The sequence below is a fragment of the Trachypithecus francoisi genome, unplaced genomic scaffold (genome assembly GCF_009764315.1).
Source record: "Trachypithecus francoisi isolate TF-2019V2 unplaced genomic scaffold, Tfra_2.0 Lachesis_group17, whole genome shotgun sequence".
NCBI lineage: Eukaryota > Metazoa > Chordata > Mammalia > Primates > Cercopithecidae > Trachypithecus > Trachypithecus francoisi.
In genome coordinates, this window is record NW_022681462.1 from 52,382,636 (window position 1) to 52,405,969 (window position 23,334).

The following is a 23,334-nucleotide window of genomic DNA, read 5'->3' on the forward strand; positions in this document are numbered from 1 at the left end:
GATAGAATGATATGATTTTGCTGTGCAGACTCAAACTACTCACGGATGGAACAGCCTTACCTGGGGTTTCCGTAATATCACCTGCATTGGGTGAGCAATGGCAATGAGGAAGCGTCAAGGGAAAACAATAGCTAAAATAAGTCACGTTTCCAACAGTGAAGCACTCAACACCAGCATCAGAAAGTTCCAAATCAAACTTAAAAATGGACATGGATTCAATGAAAACAAGCAGGAAGTTGTAAAAATTGCTCTGGAGATGACAAAGCAAAAACAAACTTCTCATAAATGTGAATCAGTTCACATTTGTCACTGGCAGTTTCCCAGGGCACAGGGGGTCCAGGCACACTTACTGAAATCTACCCTGGCCAAGCACAATCACCAGGCTTCAAAACACACGGAGTTCTTGACACTTGGGGTCTGAAAACCTATTCTTACAAGCCCACAGGGATGGGGCCATCGTGTATTTGGACTCTCAGGCGGCTGGTCAGACACCATGGTCCCTCAGAATCACAGTCACTGGATGTGTCAACTCAGGTGACACAGATACATTCAGGACTCAAAAAATCAACAGCAACATCAACAAGAAGAGATGGGTGTAAGCAACCCACCCACTCCCTCTCCCAATAATTGCTGACAAGTCAGTGTCCCTGCAAGCTGGGAGAGCCTCAGCTGCCGCAGGACCTCTTACCTATCTGGCTGGTGGCCACCACGTTTCTGTACTTCGGGTGCTGGTTCACTGTGAGACAGAGGATGTCATCCGTATGCTCCAGATAGAAGCTCTGGCTCCCTGGGGGAGAGAGATCATGGGAGGGTGAACAGTGGAACCTAAAGACCTTTTAGGGCAACTCCAAAGCATCGTGTGGAGTCTTTGGATACTCGTTATAAAAGTGACAGCTTACAGCCCTCAAATTCTCACTTCCAGAATCACACTTGGGGAGATGAAGGATCATTTTTTTGAAATGTTCATATTCTGTTTTGGGTCCGGGAGAAGGGACGCTAGTGTCTGTTATCTGATACATTCAAGCTGCTCTTCGATACTTCCCACTGCTCTGTGTGGGTGCAGAGCACAGTTCAAGTACAGGGGCTTCCAGAGACCACAATGATGAAGGTCAAAGTTTCCTCCTCTCCATGGCACAGGAGTGGGCTTCTCAACGTCCACATCTGGGAAGAAGTAGGGGTGGGCGCCTGGAGATGATGTTTCACTGAGCAAAATGGTACCACTTCTTCATGTGGAATATGAAACTCTCAGGGACTCATCATCTTTATTTGCCAAATGCCAATCCACTTGGGAGCCTGGACGGCACAGGTGATGGCTTTACCCCGGAAAGCCCTAACTCGACATACGTCATGGGAAGTGGAAGAAAGAGCACTTCATCATCTATCACAGCAAATGGGTTTGCTGACTTCCAAAGTGGCCAATTTAAACCCACCCAAATGCTCAAGAACCTAAAGATGAAAGATGGGGTAGATACACAAGAAAGGCGTGTACTGCTACCAATATGATGGCAGGGCTAGAAAGTGAAGAAAATATATACACAATGTCAAGGTCCTCCTCCCTCAAATACACACAAATCAACATGTGCCCAGTGATTTCACTGGCTAAATCTATGTATGAACAACTACACAGAATTGACAAAGAGCAAGAATTTAAAATGAAGGGTTTTTTTTTTTTTCCTTGAGGCATGAGCAAATAAGGCAAAATGTGAACCTGTTTAAATCTAGTGGTAATGATATAGCTTTCTGTTAATTTCTGAATTATTCTTTTTGTTTGAAATGTTCATTTTTTAAAATTTGAGTCATCATGTGGTTTGAGTATTTTTTTTTTTTCTTTTTGAAATGGGGTCTCCCCCTCTGTTGCTCAGGCTGGAGTGCAAAGGCACGATCTTGGCTCACTGTAACCTCCACCTCCCAGGTTCAAGCAACCTCAAACCGGGTTCTCCTGCCTCAGCCTCCTGAGTAGCTGGGGCTACAGGCACCCGCAACCATGTCTGGCTAATTTTTGTATTTTTAGTAGAGACGGGGTTTCGCCATGTTGGCCAGGCTGGTCTTGAACTCCTGACCTCAGGTGATATGCCCACCTCAGCCTCTCAAAGCGCTGGGATTACAGGTGTAAGCCACCTCACCGGGCCTGGTATTTTTGTTTACTGTTTAATTGTTTTCATTCTCATTATAAATGTGGCTAAACTGTCAAAATACAATTTGAAAAATCCGAGCTGTTAAAAAATGGCTCATTGTAGAAATGAATAGGCAAAGTTCTGTGCTTACTTCTTGGTTATGGTCTCTAAGGAATTCCTCCACTCCTTACACCCTGTCTCTGGCTTCTCTCCATGGCTCTCGGTTACAGAGGCTGGTGTCAACATGGAGGCCTTCTCTCTAAGGCCTATGACAAGGTGAGGTCAAGCTCTGGTCAGAAAGAGAGAAGGCTCTGGCTCTGGTAACTGAGCCTGAGCGTTACCAGGCCTAACTGATACCATGCTGGAATTGGGGGAATGGCTCTATAAAGGAAGGAAAATGCTTAAGCTTTTGGGCATCTGAAGAGTGGGGAAAGCATGTAAAAAAACTAAAAGAAAAACCTGTATTTTTAACCCCCTGGTCACCTGTCGAGAGGTTCTGAACGATGCCAGCCGCCGCCGTGTGGAAGATGATGTCGGTGCCATCATTAAGGTAATGCAGGTTATTTCGACAGTCGAATCCTCTGTAGCCAAACACGTGGTCTAGAGCCAGCTCCTGCATTCACACACACAGATCAGCATGACCCTCAGGGGAAGGAAGGGAGATCCGAGGAACACACCCACATCGCGTGAGCGGCCTTGTGTGTCCCGGGAATGGTGTGGCTGGTGAGGCCAACACACGCTCACTGAAAACATTCTGCTTCTTGACTGGCTGAGAAAATGCAACCCCTTCTTTAGTTTTCTGAAATGCTGGGGTGGCAGGCTAACACACAGAAACACCGTGACTTTCCAAAAAACCCAGATTTACTTCCTGGCTCTGTCGTTGTGCCAAAGTCCAGAGATTTGATGCCCTGTCAAGAGTACCTAGCAGTTTTGTGTCTGTGCCTTGGCAGGCACTCTGGGTGAGCTGAATGGCGGCTCAGAGGTTTGCTCTAATAAACTCTCAACACGCCAGGGCGGGCAGAGCAGAACACAGAGACAAAGGCCATGCTCGTTCTGCCGCCTGGTGCTGGCTCTACAAAGTTACTACGTTTGTGCCAGTTTTCTCTCCCAAACTAGATACTGTTAGGGTTTCTAGTCTTTCTCTTCTTCCTGTCTTGTCTTCTAAGACAAAGAACAGTGGCTGATTCAGATCAGTTCTTAGTCCAACACAGACCTCTCGGGCAGCTCCTCCGTGCCGAGCATGGTGCAGGTGGTAGGAGGTGGTATAGGCAGGGAGCTGCAGGAAGGTTTCGGGTGAGAAGCATCAGGAAAGACTGCACAGAAAAGACACCAGGGAAGGTCTTGGAAGGACCAGGGTACTGGGAGCTGGCAGGAGGAGCCTTCCAAGCAGAAGGAATGACAACACAGGGACTTGGAAGTCCCAGGCAGCTTCCGAGAACACAAGCAGTGGGTTTGGGGGGCTGCAGATTTGCACTGTGGTGAGGAATCATAGGCAGTAAGCTTAGAAGGTGGCTCTGGGTAAGGTTTTGAAACCATGAACTTGAATCCCATTGGCAATATGGGACTCTCCCAGGTCTGAGGGAGAGGGGACAGAAGACAGCCAAGGGACCTACTCCATTTCACTTAACTGTCTTTGGGACGTGCAGATGGGGCTGTCCACCAGGTAGGTCTTAGAACGTCAATATCAAATTAGAAGTAATTGTTTAACTTACCTCAACCAGTTTCTTTTTTTTGGTGATATTGTTCTTCTGCAGTTTCTCAGGCTGGGGAGCTGCTCGGCTAACGGGTGGCCTGGAAGAGAGAGCGGCCAGAGGAAGCACAGCGCTGAACGAGGGCTGCAAGGCTGCCTTCCTGGTGCAGCCTGTCTAGGCCAGTGCTGGCCTCCTCTCTCCTCCCGCCTGAGGCCCCTCCACCTGGATCTGTTTGGTCCTGCCCTCCTCTTTCCCTCCCCACCTGCCCTGGGACCTGGCCTGAATTCACAGGCACTGGGTTGGACCTCCTCCCTCTGCTTAACCTTCTCCTGGGAGCAGGAAGACCACATGGGCTTGAAACAAGAGGTTCAAAACCAAGGAGGGGCCTGACCATGAGGGGAGAGAGGCCACATTTCCTGGACTTGCTGACCTTTTTCAGACAGGGATGTGCTCATGTTGTTCAGAATTAAGTTGTCAATGGCCATGGTGTGGTGTGAAGTGGCACTTACAAGCCAGGCTTCGGAACAGGCCCTAAGGACCACGTACCAAGTGCCTAGGTCGGCCTCACTTCTCAAACAGGCAGGCAGGAAGCGGAGGGACAGGAGACAGACGGTACTCGTGCCTCCCACTCCGCCCTCGCCTCAGGACTCGGGTCTGCCTTCAGCTGTTACCACACCAAAGGTTGCTTTTCCCACCTCAGTGTTGGGGACTGGGGCCTCCAAATTTAATGAAGAGATTTTATAACGTGTAAGCCCTAATGGAATCCTAGATGAGTAGGCCGGTTCTTGGTCATGTGGGGTTTCCTTAAATGAGATTTCTCTATGGATGGGTCGAGAGAGAGAACTGTACCAGCTCCCACCGCATGTTCCAAAGTAATTAGTTATTGCTCCCGGGATATGCAAAGAGAAGGATTACCTTGATCCCCTTGTAAGCAGCAAACAAAGCCAAGTGAGAAACTTAGTACAGTTTAGAGCCGTATTAGCAACCACCTCATTCATGCACAAGCATTTTCCAAGTGAACAGACATTCCTGTGTGGCACACACCATGCTTCCCCAGCATGCCAGCAAAGAACTAAAACAGAAATGAAAGAGTGCACCAGTCTACAAATGCAGAAAGCTCATACCCCGGCGTCTCTGGGCAAACTCTGCACTAAAGCGCCTACAGAATAGGGAGAGAAAAGGAAGCTTTGTCAATGCTTCCCGCACGCTCTCCGTGACTTTACGAATGCGCCCGGGGACTCTGCTTACTTCCGAGTGTGCTGGGGAGAAACTTGCTGTCAGAAAAACAATGACATCTTCCTGGATGTCGTGGGGAGTTATGTACAATGGATACTTTGTTTCCAAATCAAGTTCAACTCATAATTTAGCCTAATAATTCCCAGTGTTTCTTGGTAGGTCAGCTTGCCTGCTCCAGTGGCTTGCGGGGGTTCTTTTTGTGTGCAGGGGAAGACAGGGTACCTTTATTTTCTCAGAAACTCTTCAATCAAAACATGTTATGCAATCATAAGTGATAATTGGACCAAATGGTATTATAATCACCACTGAAGAATGGGTAGAGAGCACATCTCTGCAAAACGACACCCCCGGCTGACATCATCGCCACCAAATTGAGCAAAATTGGGAGACTGGGGGCATGCCAGTTCTCACAATGAGACACTTCCTTCACATTAATTATCGCTTCCCAGGACATCTGCTCTTTCTTCTGTTTTAGTGGGACTTTCAAATGAAATCCGTGGGTTTCTTCTTTCACCTAAGAATGTTTAAGTGTATGACAAAAGCAAGCCAGGGGCTATGAGGAGAGCAAGAGGACACTGGAACTATGGCATGGCTCATAAGGCATAATTGGAGGATAAACACAGGGCTGGTTTTCAGGGGACACACAGGTTGTATAATATGTAATATATTATACAGTGAATATAGAGTATGCATACAAGCACAAACACCGTGTACTTATATATACAGGAGATTGTATATATATACACAGAGGCAATCCGATGCTTTTTTTTCACCTTGATTTTCAGAAAAAAACCGAAAGGTAAAGCAATCTCAATGTTTCTTTCTCATTTCGCAAGCATATGTTTACAGCTGTATTGCTTCAAAACTGAAGATGAGAGGAGCAAGGGGAAGAAACCTGCATTGTGGCAAATTCAGCGGATTTTAAGTATTGACCCTTTGTGGTTGTGGGTTCCGCGTGAACACTTAGTACTGGATGTTCACCGAACACCTGTGTTTTTCTCCAGAGAGGTGTGAATACTTACTTGACAATTCCCTGCCTCCAAAGGAAAGCAAGTTAAAACACAATACACGTATTAAAGGCTTCTTTCCAGGTATCTATAAACAGTGTTCATAACATCAAATATGGGAGGGACTGCCAGAGGCTTCACACACAGCCAAACACTGGAGGTTTAACATTTCTCTGTGGATCTAAATCCTTCTAGATTCAGATTCCATCAGAAATGGGACTCTGAAAAGCTTTGCTGAGGTGGGAAAGAGTGGAGGCATGAGGACATTCACTCACTTTCAGTCCCATCAACTCATTCGAGTTGGTCATTCCCAGCTGGCACAGGACAGGAGTGCGAGGAAGGCCATGGGCACAACCGGTCATTGGCAGGGAGACCCAGTGGGGCCAAGAGCTGGGAAGGTGAGAGGGTGAGAGACTGGAGGCGGGAGGAGCAGAGACACAAAGGGACCTGGTGGGGCAAGTAGGCTTTGAGGTGATTGGGCGGGGGGGCAGGGTGGGGGGAATAAAGGAGGAAGAGCTTCCATTGGGCAAGAAATTTAAGGAGGGAACCTGGCAAGACAGCAAACAAACTGGATAAACAGGAGAGAGGGTGGCAGACAGGCCTAAACTCTGGAGAGCAGGAGAAGCCTGCCAAGGAAGACAGAGTGAAGGCAGGAAGCCCAGGGAGAGGCCTGTGAACTCCAGCCTGGGGCTTGGTGTTGAGTAACAAGTCGGCCCTGCTCTTCAGTGCCTGTGGGGAGAGTCACAACCCTACACTCCCTGTGGAAACAGGTGGCACATTCTGTGGGCAGGGCAGGATCATGGGAAGGCCAATTCCTGCTGTCATCCCACTGCCCAGCAGCTGGGCTGCTGAAGAGAAAGCTTAGACTCAGCTGAAGATGTGGGGAGTGTTATCCTGACAGGCGCTCTTGCCCTGCACAGACCCCCAAGGCAGGCCAATGCCTGGGTACTTGTCCCTTCTTCCCCCTCCCCAAGGCACTGGGCTGACAGAGCAAGAGGTAGAGCAGAGCACACAATGACCCGAAAGGTATAAGAGCGTTCAGGGCCAATGTGCTCAGGGAAGCTTCTGAAACCACTGAGGTCACGAGTCAGTTGCAACCCAAGATAAAGTACAACATGAGAGCCAACTGGGGAGTGAGGCTTGGACAGCCTGTGAGAAACCAAGTCGTTCCAACCAGTTTCTATAAAGAGGGGTGTGGGTGTGAGTGTGGGGAAACTCAGATCCATCTAGCCAAGAAACGCAAGTTTGAAGTTGTTTTGAGTCGTGTTCATCAGACAATATTCAAAGTGTCCTTGGAGGAAACAGCTTTCTTCAGCTTCCAAAATGTGGCATAAAATGCACCAATGGTTTTAGGATGTCTTGGGAAATCCAAAGGGGAGGGGGAGGGGGAAAGGGAGGGGAGAGAGAAGGCAGAGAAGGAGAGGAGAGAGAAAAGGGAGGGGGAAGGGAGAGAGAAAAGGGAGGGGGAAGGGAGAGAGAAAAGGGAAGGGGAAGGGAGAGAGAAAAGGGAGGGGGAAGGGAGAGAGAAAAGGGAGGGGGAAAGGAGAGAGAAAAGGGAGGGGGAAGGGAGAGAGAAAAGGGAGGGGGAAGGGAGAGAGAAAAGGGAGGGGGAAGGGAGAGAGAAAAGGGGAGGGGGAAGGGAGAGAGAAAAGGGAGGGGGAAGGGAGAGAGGGAAGGGAGAGAGAAAAGGGAGGGAGAAGGGAGAGAGAAAAGGGAGGGAGAAGGGAGAGAGAAAAGGGAGAGAGAAAAGGGAGGGGGAAGGGAGAGAGACAAGGGGGAAGGGAGAGACAAGGGGGAGAGGGAGAGACAAGGGGGAGGGAGAGGGGGGAGGGGGGAGAGAAGCGGAGGGGGAGGGGAAGAGAAGGGGAGGGGAAGGGGAAGAGAAGGGGAGAGAAGGGGGGAGAGGGAGGAGAAAAGGGGGGGGAGGGAGGAGAAAAGGGAGGGGAGGGGGAGGGGGGAGAGAGAAGGGGAAGAGCAGGGGAGGGGAGGGGAGGCAGAGAGAAAGGGAAAGGGGGAGGGGGAAACAAGGGGGAGGGGAAGACAAGGCGGGAGACAAGGGGCAGGGAAGAAGGGGGAGGAAGAAAGGGAAGGGAAGAAGGGGGAGAGGAGGGTAGAGGGGGAGGGGGAAAGGGGGAGGGGAGGGAGGAGGGTAGGGGGGAGGGGGAAAGGGGGAGGGGAGGGAGGAGGGTAGAGGGGGAGGGGGAGGGGGGAAGTCAGGGGAGGGGAAGGGGAAAAAAATCTTAGGAAAAATCTCCAAAGCCATGGGGCCTCTCTGTTATCAAGACCAAACTGGACTGTGTTAAGTGCAGTCTTCAGAACTGGACTCTGTTGAGAGTATTCCTAAGAACTGGACTCTGTTAAGTGGATTCCTATATCTTCCAGAACCATGTACAGAGATGCTTAGTGATGGGGTTGATGGAAAGGATTCAGGCAGAACTACAAGATGTCCTGAAAGAAGCCTACCCTCTCAAAAATGCTCTTGACTGACGCTATCACACAGCCTTGTGTTTTTTTTGTTGTTGTTGTTTTAAAAATTGGGATATCGTCTTAGACTTGGCTATTTTAGGTGAATACAAAGTTATCTGGGTGAAAAAATGAGAGCCCAAAGGGCGGAGTGAAGGGAACTAAGTAAAGATGGGCAGAATACTGAAGAGGCCACTGTGATGATCCAAGAGAGGAATGATGAGTCACTTGACTGGAGCAGCGGTTGTGGAGAAGAAAACAGGGGAATATTAAAAGAAATACTGGTGGAACAGACTTCACAGCACTTTGTTCTGGATTGCTTTTATGGGATGAACTAGGGAAAGCAACCCAAGGCCAATACCAGTTTTCCGGGCTTGCATATCTGGATAGATGGTGGCATCATGGAAGGAGACAGAGAGAAAATATGAATGAGGGAAGATGATGAGTTCAGTTTTGGCATGTTGAGCTTTGAACACCCGTGAGATAGCTTTGTTAGTTGGAAGTTCCACTGACAGATGGGAGTCAGTGATATGATCCTGGGAATCACTAGCCAATGGGTGGGATATAAAAGATTAATTAAGACAGAGGGTAGATGGTAGAGGGTGAAAAGAGGCCAGCCAAAGGTAAAATCCTGAGGACCAACAGCATGTAAGGGGCTGGAAGAGGAAGCAGAGGTGAGACACTGAGAAGAGAGAGGGAGGCATTAGGAGGGCCAAGACAGATTCTTTCAAAAAGACGAGAAAAGTATGTTTATATTCTTCTCCAATATGCACTGTCCAATTCGGTAGCCAACGCCACATGTGGCTTTCAAGAGCCTGAATTGTGCTATAACTGTAAAATACACACTGGAATTTGAAGTCCTACTGAAAAATTTTTAAAAGAATGTAAAATATAATTTTATCTTAATTACATATTGAAATATTTTTTAATATATCAAGTTAAAATATATTATTAAAATCAATGTCACCATCCCAACTTTTGTAATGTGCCTGCTAGAAAAGTTATACCTGTGGCTCACATATTTCTATTGGACAATGCTACTCTAGAAGAAACAAGTTCTTTTAGTAGGACAGAGAGAGGTCACTGGACTCAGGGGTTAGAGAGCCCCCATGTCAACAGAATGGCAGGGACAGAGGACAGGTGAGATAGGATAGAGACTGAAGAAAAGTCTGCAAGGCCTGAATGAGAAAGGAATAAAGTTGGAGGGAAGGTGAGGGCAGAAATATGTGTGTAAGTTGAGAAGATCAGTCAAAGGACCTGTTTCTTTCCTGAGGAAAGTTGGGTGGAGATGGGAAACTGGGATGTGTTTTTTGGTTGAGGACATGGATCTGGCTGTGGGAGACTGACACGGGAGACACAGATGAGGGGACAGATGATGAGGGAGCACGGATGGACAGGAGGCCAGGGCCAAGCACCAGGTGAGGGACCTATCTTGAATAGGAGAAGGGACTTACTTCCTCTGAGAAGGAAGAAGGTGAATGGCTTATGTGAGTGAAGGATGGGAAGCAAGATGGAGGAGAGAGAAAGAAGCACCAAGATGGAGTGCATCTCAGTGGCTTCTGATGTCTCAGTGAAGGAGGGGCAGGAGGTTGAGAAGGGATGAAACCTGGAAGACTGCTGAGAAGCAGCAAGAGAGAACCTACCAAAGAAAAGGATGAAAATGAGGCAGTAGCTTGCAGGGCCATGTGCAGCAGCCAGGCAGCTTCTCTGGTGGTGGCCATCTGTGCCAACGTGGGACTTGCTATCAGAAGAGTGGAGAGGCAGGTGGTAGGAGGAATGTAGGGGAGAAGGCCCAAAAGGACTGGGAAATGGCATTTGAGCAGGCACAAAAAGGGAGGCCAGGAAGGGCTGATGCACTTGGGGAAAACTGAAGGTGTCTAGGCACTCATTTTTCAGGATGAAGATCAGGTGTACCCAGGAATGAGCAATCCAGAGGACAGTTAGTTAAGACACTGAGGGATAGAGGAGTTCCAGGTAATGATGTAACCCAGCGCATGGCAGGAGCTGGCTAGGGTTGGCCAGTTGACCATGAGCTGAAATGCTCAGAGACAGGAAGTTGACAGATGACAAGAACAGGAAGGGGCAAAAGATGGCAGAGCACGACACGAACTTCAAATGAGCGGGAGGGAGTCGGGTAAAGAGCACGCCAACATACTTTAAACACACCCACAAGAGCACCCTGATCCTCCACACCTTTCACTCCTGCAAATGCCTCCTCGGTTACCACATCTTGACCACATACTAATTGACAGGAGGTAGGTCAGCACCCCCGGTAGTTCCCATTTCTCCCAAATGGAGAATCTGTGAGATGTTCAGACACTTGCCTAAAATAATCAGACCCAACCCTGCCACAGTCTTCGGAGAGACACTCCTTTTTGACAGAGAAGTGCTTACATATTTTTGAAGTGTTCTTTTATCTCCACAAGTGAGTAGGTTTGATTCGATGATTACACTGTGGGAGTGTGATTTCCTAGGCACATTAATCTTTTCTAAAAATCATTTTCCATCACTTTACTTCTGCATTTTTATACACTGGCTACTCTTTGTCATCAAAAGTGAACAAACTATTCTATAATGAACAGCAGGTTTAATTCCTAAAATTATCAGATAGAAGTCATTGCTTTGCTTCAAACCAATACAGAAAATCAAGGGGTTTGAATAAAGAAAATCATTTATAAAAATAGCATCATATTCACTTAGAAAAAAATCAAGGAATGATTCAGCTTTTAGTGGAGTTACCTAGCTAAGCAATAGGTCTAGGAGATGATTAATTTCAGCATTTCTGGGTTTAATAGATATTATAATTTCAGTCCCTTGCATCTTCATACAGAACAGGAGTCTTGCCGTTCTACCTGCTCGCCGCAGCTCTGCAGGCAGAACTCTTGCAGAATGAAGGGGTGGGGTGAAGAAGAAGGTAGCTTAGAGAGAAGGGCTCTGGAGCAGGAGTGCTCCTCGCCCTGTGTGCATTACATGTGTGCCATCACTCTCCCACAGGGAGGGCTGGGCTCAGCTTAAACAACACACATGCAACTGCAGATCTCTGTACCAACTCTCAGGCTCTGTAAGGTCTCTCCAGCCTCGCGAATGGGATGGAAATGTAGAACCAGAGGTTCCTCCCCATTTATTGGACCAAGCTCCAAGATAGGATTGAGCAGTTTTCATCAATCTCCAAATGGTAAATTCGGCAGCACTAGCTTAGCAGGATCGTCAGTTCTTAGCAACTCTAACAATACAGGCCCACAAAGCAGCTATTGATCAATGACAACAAAGGGCCTCTGTCCGGCTACGCTGACGAAGGATCTGGGAGCGCAGGCTGCTCATTTGCCGTTGACACTGTGCCACTTCACCATGCTCATCGTGCCTCAGGCGAGCTTGAAATTCCCACAGATCTCCTGATTAAATAAGGTGTTTAAAAAAAACTGGGGGCAGCTTCCACAGATGAGTGAATAGCAGAAGAGAGGATTTTGAATGGTCCCAACACAAATAAATGACAAATGTTCAAGGTGAAAGATACGCTAATGATACCAATTTGACCACTATACATTGAAAGTATTGTAACTATGTACTTTATAAACATAAAATTATTGCGTCCATTAAAAAATTAGAAATTAAAAACCAACTGGGGGCAAATTCTCCCAGATTTCTGTCTCCAAGCACAGCGTAAAAGGTTAGAAGGAAAACTGGGATTACTTATATACGGTGATTTGGTGACTGAAGGAAATCTATCTACCTCCTTCCCATTTTCTCATAGTCACTTGTGAACACATTCTTTGTTTCACTGTAAATCTGCTGACAAAGCAGCTTGGTGTGTACGATAGGCATGATGGCCACAGTGACACAGAATCTTCTTAAATAGATTTAAACCAAACAAACATTGTAATTCCTGAAGGACAGATACTACAAAGATTAAAAAGTCATTTTGCCAAGTGCGGTCCCAGGGCCAGTTGGGGCATTTTGGATTCTACATGAGTCACATCATTTCCCACAAAGACCATCCACAGTTGCTAATGAAGTGAAGGTAAAAGTGTCGCTGACCAAGAATGGACTTGCACGGCATTTTGAAGACAGATTACTTAAATATTAAGAGAAGCAGGCTAAGTAAATTCATCCATTCATCTATTCATTGGAAAAGTATTTGTTTGCTGGGTACTAAATGCAAGGCCCCATGTTAGACACACAGTGGTCCCATGGTAGGTACGGTACCAACCACTGGGGAACTGATAATCCTACACAGTTTATAATCCAGTGAAATTTTATACTAATGCCATGGACTCATATACTAAGGAATCAAGGATTAAAGAAGCTATTAATTTGGAGTTGAAACTAAAACATGACCAAAACAAACAAAAAAAATCTCCGAAACCCCATAAAAATTTTTTAAGCCCACAGCATATAGTTTTCTTTATAGAACTTTCTTTTTGTTTCAGTTCATAAACCCATTCAAGTCAACTCAGAAAGAATGAGATAGAAGATAGGTTTTAAGGCCTTATCTATTCAACTGTAAGCACAGTCTAAGAAAAATTCTGGAAAATGCTAATGCCAGAGTGGAATTTTGAGGTCATTTGGTGCTAGCGCCTGTCAGTTCACAGGTAAGGATACCACCATTTATAAAAGGCTTAGAAACTACTTCTAATTTTGGTTTGGTAAAAGTTCCTTGGTTTCCTAAGGAACATATGCCATAGACTGACAGTGAATATATTCCACAAGGACTAAAATATTAATGTAGAATATTCACAGATTCCTCCTTTATAATCTGTTGCTAAGAATAATTCTGGCACCGCCTCCTCGTGTTTGCTTGTGCTGGGCCGCTGAGATGACTGGAGAGTGAAGTTGCCTTTGTGGTGGAAGGCAGTTTGGGAAGTGAAATGGTTCCTTTCCCCTCTCTTCACAGAGAATTGGGAGAGGAATTCCACTTGGGACATACCCCCAGACTTGTATGGGGTGCCCAAACCTCATAAACCAGGGTGACCATCTCTTGTGTCAAAGTTGTTAGCCTCTGCTATTGCATGGAGGGAGGGTTAAGAGAGACCGAGCAGAGCCCAGACAGGGGCACTGCAGGGAGTGGGGAGGATGAGGATCACCCGTCAGGATTCTGACTTGCCTGCTGGTCCACAAGTGGGGGCTATTGAAAATGATGGAATGCTGACAGCTGGGATCAGCCAAATGTGGGTGCATATCGCAAGGGGCTACTGGTACCTGGGAATGAGTCCTTGTCCATGGGGACTGTTGGAAGCATTACTCATCCATCCACATTGGAAGTAAACTTACAGCAGGTAAGACAGAGAAAGGAGAGTTGCCTGATCCTCTAGACCCCTCCTAAACATCCACTATCATACATTCCCTGCCAGACAAAGCAGAAAATTACCCTCAACACCACTGAGATGCAGTCTGGGCCAAGGGCTTCTCCACTTCAGACCACTGTTTGGAATTGCCTAAAGGCAGAAGCCAGATGGAGAAGGCTGCAGCCTGAGCACTGGAAGGATGACCAGTGAGGCCAGCTGCTTAGAAGCAGAGATTTCCTAGCTGGATTATGAATTTTAATGACAAAGTATCAACCAGATTTCAGCCTTTGATATCTAATCCATGGGCTAGACTGAAAATGAACCTAAATCTTGTTAAGTTGTTAAGGAGTCTATTTATTCATTCAACACTTATTTACTAAATGCCAGCATGTTCTAGATTATAGAGATAAAGCAGGTATAAAACAGGAATTTTGCTTTCACAGAGTTGACAAACCTACTTGGGAGAGGAGAGCTTTATGTGTAACCCTGATCAGGTCAACAGCAAGAGCCTGTGATTGTTCAGTTCTTAAGGCAACTCACAGGCCTCCCACCAACAGAAATGAGATAATAAGGAAACCAGAAAGGAAGCCCTCAGAAAGGCAATTCTCCCCAGTGCCAAACTCAGACTTGGTAAGACAGAACAAAGACAAACAAAATCTTCTCAGAGAGCAGAACAGGTGCAGCCAGAAGATGGCCAAGTAACCATCACATTGTGCTGAAGAGAACCTCAGACAGCCTGAAACCTGGGCCTGAGGCAGGGTCTGTTGAAGCCAAAGTCAGTTAGTTCCCATAGTAGACACTTCTAAGTGTGTTAGAATTGTTTTGTAGTAGTTACTTACACTGCCTGAGCTGGTGGGCATGTACTCAGATTCTCCTAAACATTTGGGTATGTGTTTCAGGAGGAGATGGTAGAAAAGCATAAAATACATCTCAAAGAAATAAAGGAAGCCTCTGGTGCTTGGAAAAATGCTAAAAAGTATGGCTGTATGTCTCACTGGGGCACGCTAAGGACTTGGGAAGCCCTAACAGTGCTGCCTAAAAAAATGCTATTAGCTCCTGCCTTATGTAACTGTATCTATAGCTTTCTGCATACCCTAAAATTAGAGAAACTTCATCTAACTTTTTTTTGAGATGGAGTTTCGCTCTTTGTTGCCCAGGCTGGAGTGCAATGGTGCAATCTCAGCTCACTGCAACCTCCGCCTCCCGGGTTCAAGCGATTCTCCTGCCTCAGCCTTCCCCTGAGTAGCTGGGATTACAGGTGCCTGCCACCATGCCTGGCTAATTTTTGTATTTTTAGTAGAGACGGGGTTTTGCCATGTTGGCCAGGCTGGTCTTGAACTCCTGACCTCAGGTGATCTGCCCACCTTGGCCTCCCAAAGTGCTAGGATTACAGGTATGAGCCACCACACCCAGCCCCACCTAATTTTTATACAATCACTTTTCCATCATTCATATCATTAACATCACTGTCCTGTGAGGACTAAGCAGATTGGTGTCAGAAGTGGGATTAAAGCAAAGGATGTCTTTAAGCCCTTGTCAGAATGTAGCTGCCCATTTTCAAGGTAGACACTAAACTATTCTGAGGTTTTATATGTAAGAGGATACCCAAGGGGAGCCGAGTTTTCCTTTGACTCTCATTGAGCCAACTCTTGTAGAAGTCAGAGATTCCATAATGATTTAAATACAAACAGTATTTAATTAATGCACAAAGTTTGATTGATAGAGTATATAAACACAACGTTGCTTGAAACTGTTTTGGCCGGGCGCGGTGGCTCAAGCCTGTAATCCCAGCACTTTGGGAGGCCGAGACGGGCAGATCACGAGGTCAGGAGATCGAGACCATCCTGGCTAACACGGTGAAACCCCGTCTCTACTAAAAAATACAAAAAAATTAGCCGGGCGAGGTGGCGGGCGCCTGTAGTCCCAGCTACTCGGGAGGCTGAGGCAGGAGAATGGCGTGAACCCGGGAGGCGGAGCTTGCAGTGAGCTGAGATCCGGCCACTGCACTCCAGCCTGGGCGGCAGAGCCAGACTCCGTCTCAAAAAAAAAAAAAAAAAAAAAAAAAAAAAAAAAAATAAAGAAACTGTTTTTAGAAGATGGCTGTGTACATGTCATCTACCCAGGTAAAACAGTTGAATATCTGGATAAAATCTAACACATTAGTGACTAAAACTATACATATCACAGTATCTACAGTTATCCATAATTTATAAAGTAAACTACACTAAGTTGAAGCTAAGGCAATACAATTTAAGCATTAAAAACTAACTTTTCTACTTTTTTTTTTTTTTTTTTTTTTTTTTTAAGACAGAGTCTTGCTCTATAGCCCAGGCTGGAGTACAGTGGCATGATCATGACTCGCTGCAGCCTTGACCTCCCAGGCTCAAGTGATCCTTTTATCTCAGCCTCCCAATCAATTAAACCACCACATTGGGCTAATTTTTAAATTTTTCATAGAGATAAGGTCTCCCTATATTGTCCAGGCTGGTCTCAAGTGATCCTCCTGCCTCGGCCTCCCAAAGTGCTGAGATAACAGGCTTGCCCCACTGTGCTTAGCCTAAGACTTCTTTTTTTAGATAGAGTTTTGCTCTTGTTGCCTAGGCTGGAGTGCAATAGAGCGATCTCGGCTCACCACAATCTCCACTTCCTGGGTTCAAGCAATTCTGCTTCAGCCTCCTGAGTAGCTGGGATTATAGGCATGTGCCACCACACCCAGCTAATTTTGTATTTTTAGTAGAGATGGGGTTTTTCCATGTTGGTCAGGCTGGTCTCGAACTCCTGACCTCATGTGATCCACCCTCCTTGGCCTCTCAAAGTGCTGGGATTATAAGCGTGAGCCACTGCGCCCGGTCGACTTTTTTTTTTTTTTAAGAGAGACATGACCATTTTAGCCTGAGCTAAGCAGGAGAGACTGGCAACAAGCCCAAAGTCTACTGAAGAAGGAAAAAAATATGCTTTAGGTGACTCTGGGATTTTGACTTTTGGCCACAAGTTATGCAGCTTCTCAGGTAAGAAAAGAAGGGGAGCAGTTGAACCTCTTTTCAGTGATAGGTGAAAAATGCTGTAAGTAAAATAATGCTATAAAGATAATGTAGAAACAGAAAGTGTTAAGTCTAACATTCTTTTATTCCTCCCTGGATAGACAGCCAAAAGCTGTATGCCTCAGCAGTTGTTAATAAAGGACCTTGGAAAAAAATACAGATGGCTGACTCAGGGGCATTGAGAAAACAATCCTTGAGCTAATTATTGTATCCTCTTCAAAATATAAAGGTTAAATGAGTACTTATATGCCAATTTCCATAATAGTTTAATTCTTCTACTTATTCTGTATCTTGTCATTATAAAACTGGGTTTCTATAGAATGCAAGTTCCAACTGTATATAGCAAATAAAAATATCCATTATGACCAACCCCCATGAGGCCAGTTAAGTGAGGAAGAAATGAGGACATCCACCTATGTCAAACAGCAGGCATTTAAAAATAAATTACTAAGCATGGCCCCACAAGATGTAAATAGGAAGACTAATACCTGGTCAGCTCATACGAATTTCAGTAAAAGATCATAACCCATACTTAGAGATATTATTAGATACTACCTATCAATTATCAAAAAGAATGTTCCCTTGTGATCATGTAGTTTACCACAGTATACAAAACTGAAGCTGCATGATAATTTGATAAGAACAAAAAATGTGGACATTGGCACTAAGTATTGCTGTAGTTGTAAGCTTCTAATTTCTGGCTTTCTCTTAATGGAATAATGAAAACCTCTGGAGATGAGTCCAATATGTTTAAACACACATTGATTCATTCATTCACAACAAGCTCTCGCTCAGGCTGGAGTGCACTGGTGTGATCATAGCTCACCGCAGCCTTGAACTCCTGGCCTCAAGTGATCCTCTCATCCTAGCCTCCTGAGTAGCTGGGATTACAGGAGTGTGTTTTCATTCCCAGCTAATTTAAAAAATTTTTTTTGTAGAGATCGGGCTCCTTATGTTGCCCAGGCTCATCTAAACTCCTGCCAGCCTCAACCTCCTGGGTTCAAGTTATCCTCCCACCTCAGCCTTCCAAAGTGCTGGGATTACAGGTGTCAGCTACTATGCCTGGCCTTAAACATTATTTTTAAAGGATATATGGGAATAACAAAACATAATGTGAATACAAGACTACAATTTTTAAAAGCAACAAACCTCAGCATTAATGTATTTTGTAAGCTGATTGCTGTGGCATGCTCAGATGGTGGTATAAAAACTCACCAAAATTGTTTCACTTTACTTGGGTAAAGTTTTAAACGTCTCTAATAAATTCTTGACATTGATTTGGTTGCATTTTTGCTGGCATCTCTGATTTTTAAAAAGTTATACAGATATAATACTAGGTAATAAAAACATATGCAAAAGTAGTTACAAATGATAGTAATTACTGTTCCACAGTGAAATACCCTAAGGTTCTTTTCTGTGATAATCATCACTTTCCATTAGAAAGAACAATTAAAGGAGAATGAACAAGATTTTGTGTGTCCTCCAAATCTCCAACTAATGTGTACTCACAGAGCCCAGATGCCACTCACAGGACAGGAATATCAAAGATAAGCATGGGACCCCTTAGCAAAAAGCAGACGATATCAAAGGTACATGGTGGTACCACAAAAATGACATGCACACCAACCCAAAGGAGGGTCTGCTAACGTGACAATCTAAACACGAAGCGATGCCAATACCAAACCATTAACGAAAATTTGTTGAGCCTACAAAAGGTTACGATATTCCTTCCAGAGACAAGTAATATAAACTATACTCTTTTTTTTTTTTTTGAGACGGAGTCTCGCTCTGTCGCCCAGGCTGGAGTGCCGTGGCCGGATCTCAGCTCACTGCAAGCTCCGCCTCCCAGGTTTACGCCATTCTCCTGCCTCAGCCTCCCGAGTAGCTGGGACTACAGGCACCCGCCACCTCACCCGGCTAGTTTTTTGTATTTTTTAGTAGAGACGGGGTTTCACCGTGTTAGCCAGGATGGTCTCGATCTCCTGACCTCGTGATCCGCCCGTCTCGGCCTCCCAAAGTGCTGGGATTACAGGCTTGAGTCACCGCGCCCGGCCTAAACTATACTCTTAAAAAGGAATATCTCCCAATAATAAATTAACTCATACTCAGTTTATCACCAAATATGCGGGCAGAGTGACAAATGATTTAAGAAATAAAATAGTAATTTGTTTAATTGACGTATCTTTCCCTTGAGAATTCAAGTATCAGTTGGAGATGTAAAAAAATATATTTTTTGAGCTGGGCATGGTGGCTCTTACCTGGAATCCTAGCACTTGGGAGGCCAAGGTGGTAAGACTGCTTGAGCCAAGGAGTTTGAGAATACCCTGGGAAACATAGTAAGATCACCCTGTCTCTAAAAAAAAGATTTGTTGGTATGGTGGTGCACACCTGTAGTCCCAGTCCCAGGTTCTTGCGGGGCTGAAGTGGGAGAATTGCTTGAGCCCAGGAGGTTGAGGCTGCACTGAGACAGGATCACACCACTGTACTACACCTGGGCAACAGAGCCAGACCCAGTCTCAAATATATATATATATATATATATTTTTCTAAGTTGATATTATAAAACTCCAAATCTTAGGCCACAGGACTAAATGACAAAAATGGAATTTGGACTGACCTGAAATGTGGGCCTCCTGGCAGATGTCTCTAAATTAAGTTGAACTTCCCTCCCGCAAAGTGACAGCTTACGCATGTCTGTGGAGTAGCCACGTCCTGAGCCAGTCTCTCGTCAATGGAGGAGCTCATGGGAGGGCAGGAGGATACAAATTTCCCCACAAGAATGACAAAATACAGGGGCATCACTGACATCCCAGTAGGAACCTGGGACACTTGGAGAGCTGTACTTTTAAGAGAATATTATGTTACTTCCTACTTTTATTTTTCACTTCCATATGTGTATGTTTTGAAACAACAAACAAAACCTTTACATCCTGACTGCTGGCATCTTCCAACATTCATATTACCACCCAGCCATATAATACTCACACACGGCTGGTGCAGGAATCGTTGACTGTCTAGCCCAGCTGAAGGCAGTATGGTTTGGACCAATGACCACTGCATGTTGTCTCGTTCTCCCTCCTCCAAAGTGGTGATTCAAAAAAATTATCTTCATTCTGTCCTGTCTTTACCACTATTTGGCAAGTTAGGGTGGTTAATATTATCATTAGCCACAGGACCATGAGGGGCTTTATCTGGACCTGGATGAGAAAATTTCACAGTACTCTGAGATCCTGAATGTGGCAACTGGCTGAGACTTTGAGCTGCCTCTTTTTGGAAGGTGGTATAACTGCATTTCAAATTACATATAGGATAGTGGGGTTTCATGGTGTTTTTTTTTTTTTTTTTTTTTTTTTTGAGACAGATTCTCGCTCTGTCACCCAGGCTGGAGTGCAGAGGTGCCATCTTGACTCACTGCAACCTCTGCCTCCTGGGTTCAAGCGATTTGTGCCTCAGCCTCCCGACTAGCTGAGATTACAGGTGTGTGCCACCACACCAGGCTAATTTTTGTATTTTTAGGAGAGACAGGGTTTCACCATGTTTCCTAGGCTGGTCTTGAACTCCTGGCCTCATGTAATCTGCCCACCTTGGCTTCCCAAATTCTGAGATTACAGGCGTAAGACACCGTGCCTGGCCTATATTTAGGATAGTTTTAAATGGGGCCATTTTAAGAGGATATATAGGACAAGAAAAGGGTGAATTGTAGTAGACATTTTCTATTTTGGGTCTATCCAAATCACCTCTGGGGTAAGTGATTACATTGCTAGTTTATGGTGGCAGGTGACTATTTCCAAGGGAACAGTCAAAGAATTTTTCTCCCTAGCCCACAGTGATTGGTTCAAGGGTAGCCTGGGGCTCACCAGAGCCAATAGCACCTCAAAAGACATTTGTAGGGGGGACTTGTGAATCAGAAGCAATTCTTTCCTACTGATTTTGAACCAGAGACTGTAAGTTCTGCAGCCATTTTTCTATCTGAAGAACTGTAATAACCCAGAGGAGGCAGAACTGAGATATGAAGGAAAAAAACCAGAATCCTGGCAGCAAGATTTGAGTTCTCTTAACAAGTGATACCTGAAATTGCCCTACCCCTGCATACTTAGGTGTGTAAACCAGTAAGTTCCCTTTTGCTTAGGCCAGTTTGGGTTGGGTGACCCCCTTGAAAGCCCCTACGTTATAAATCAAAAAACAGTATGTAAGCTAGGTGTGACTTCAGTAATGTGAAAAGAAAATTCTCCATTTTACAGGCAACTCTAATAATTTGGTCCTGAGCAAACCTTAGGGATTTTACCGCTTGATGAATTGGGGAAAACTGTTTTTACTGAAGTCTGAATACAGGATTTGGGCACCATCCCTCATGTTGAGATGATATAAGCATTTTGCATCTGAAATTGCTCTGAAAAACTATGCTTCCCCCTTCATTTTTTCTCCCCAAAAGGAACTTTCCTGACATTTTAAGTATCAATTAAATATCTTAAGTTTGTAGATGGATAAAAGATTACATTATAAGAAAACATGGCAAAGGAGGTGAGGTCAAAAGCTGAGAGCAAGAGGTGTGTCAGGTTGGGGCGTGGCACTTGAGAGGCAGGAAGGTTTGGAAGGGTTCCTCTAGACCAGAATTAGCATCAAGTTGGCTGGGGATGAAGGAGGGTGGCGTGGGGTAGCCCTGAGTGTCCAGAGAAGGAGTGAAAGCATGGATTCCCAAAAATAAAAAAGACTTCATGACTTTCCTCAGCCACGCACCACACGCGGCAGCTGAGCAGCAAGAACACCCAAGGGTTCACCCAAGGTTGGGGACCAGCCAGATGAGTCTAGGTCACGGAGGCAGGGCATCCCGGTGTGCTAGAGGAAAGCTGGAATAACTGGGCTACCTGCTGAACACCTCACGGACATTATATATTTGGTAGGTATGGCCCAGGATTCTTTTGAGACCAGTTGTAAATTTCTTCTCAGCTTCCTCATTTTTTGAAAGATTAGACTAAAGATCATACGGCTTCTGAAGAATAAGAACTCACAATGTAATTAGCAATTGTACAAGGAAGCATGAGCTGAAGTCTCACAGCTATTTTAAAGTCAAATAACTGAGTCTAATTAGAAGCAGTCCACAGCTATCTTAAAATTTAGGAATTAGGAATTCAGTTGCTTAAAAGGTAATTGATGCATAAAGCACAGCTGCCTTCAAGGCATTTTTCTCAGTAGCACAGGTGCTACAGTCATCTTACAGTTTCTAATTGTTTTTAGGTGACAGGGGATTTACCAGAGGTAGAGCTGCCTGAGACATTGCTAAGAGACAAAACAGTGCTAAGGATCTGCGTGGAGTGGCTGTTCCAAGCTCACATCTCTTTCAGTCCTCGAGTACTCGTCTCCCATTAGTCTCATTGGTGCATGTCTTGAACCAAGTGTTTAGAAAAAGCACCAGGTATATATAGGTATTTGCAGGTATATACAGAAGGCATCATGACGGGAACACCAAGGAAAACCCCGGCCTCTCAAATCTTCAAGCAGGGCTTGAAGTAGCCAAAGAAAGCAGTGTCAGGGGCTGTTGGGCAACAGCCCTGAATATTCCCAGGGAGAAGCTGGCCACTGCTGCCTGGCTTCATGTGGTTCTGATGTCAGCGTTCTTCTGTCTCAGGCCCCCTGTCATTCCAGGATGCTGGAGTCCACGGGCCCTATTTTATACCCTAGCTGAGGACTAAGATATGCTGTTTAACTTCTTGTGCCACCCTCCCAATTCCATCACTCATCCTGCTTTCTCTCAAATTCCCTGAATGCCCTGACTTGCCTGGCAATGTTCTCTTGTGGTCCAGAAGCTGACTACAGTCTGATCTCTGAGGTTCAGGCTCCCCTAAAATTACTGACCAGGACTGGTGCAGTCTACTTGTTCTTGGTTCTGATTATGATTTGCCCCCATGGAGGCTGCTAAGTTGGGCATCATTTATTGCTCTTTACTAGCTGACCCTACCTGGCACGGCCCCACTCTGCTCCCAGCATGCTGTGCAGCTGGCAGTGTGTGCTCCAGTTACAGTTCCTTCTGGGAATTGAGGCTGTCAAGGCTTTTTAAGTTATCTAGGAAGTTGCTCTCTACAGAAAAGGCTTGATTATTCCTCCAGACCCTATACTTATCTTAAAATTGTTTTCTTCGCTAAATCCTGGTGTGAACTTTTTTTTTTATGCTAGTAAAGTACTGAACTGCCTACCCCATCTCATAATATTATAAGGCTTTTTCCTTTTGTTAAAAAAGAGTGTCAATCCAGCGTATGCTACTATACAGCTTCCTATCTGATGTGGGTATAGCTTGATAATAAAATGGGGTAACTTGAAAATTCTGAATTTTAAAATAAAAAATTATTGGGGTCCTATCATCAGTCCTCCTACCTTTCATTAAGTTGGGCAGCATGAGATTTTGACAGACTTGCCCAAAGAGGCAACAAGACAAGAGGATTAGGTGAGTCTTGGTTTGGGTTTGAAATCAGCTGCAGTGTTTGGAATTTGGGGCTTGGGTTAAA

General features: G+C 45.3%; 1 protein-coding gene across 1 annotated transcript in view; it reads right to left on the minus strand.

Moving 5' to 3' along the window:
* Positions 1 to 23,334, minus strand: part of EML6 (EMAP like 6) — a 255,024-nt gene that overhangs the window by 18,881 nt on the left and 212,809 nt on the right. The window contains exons 29-31 of the mRNA XM_033175697.1: positions 3,827 to 3,905; positions 2,598 to 2,727; positions 689 to 787 (exon numbers count right to left, since the gene is read on the minus strand). Coding sequence (XP_033031588.1) covers positions 689 to 787; positions 2,598 to 2,727; positions 3,827 to 3,905 — 308 coding nt within the window. The remainder of the gene's footprint in view (positions 1 to 688; positions 788 to 2,597; positions 2,728 to 3,826; positions 3,906 to 23,334) is intronic.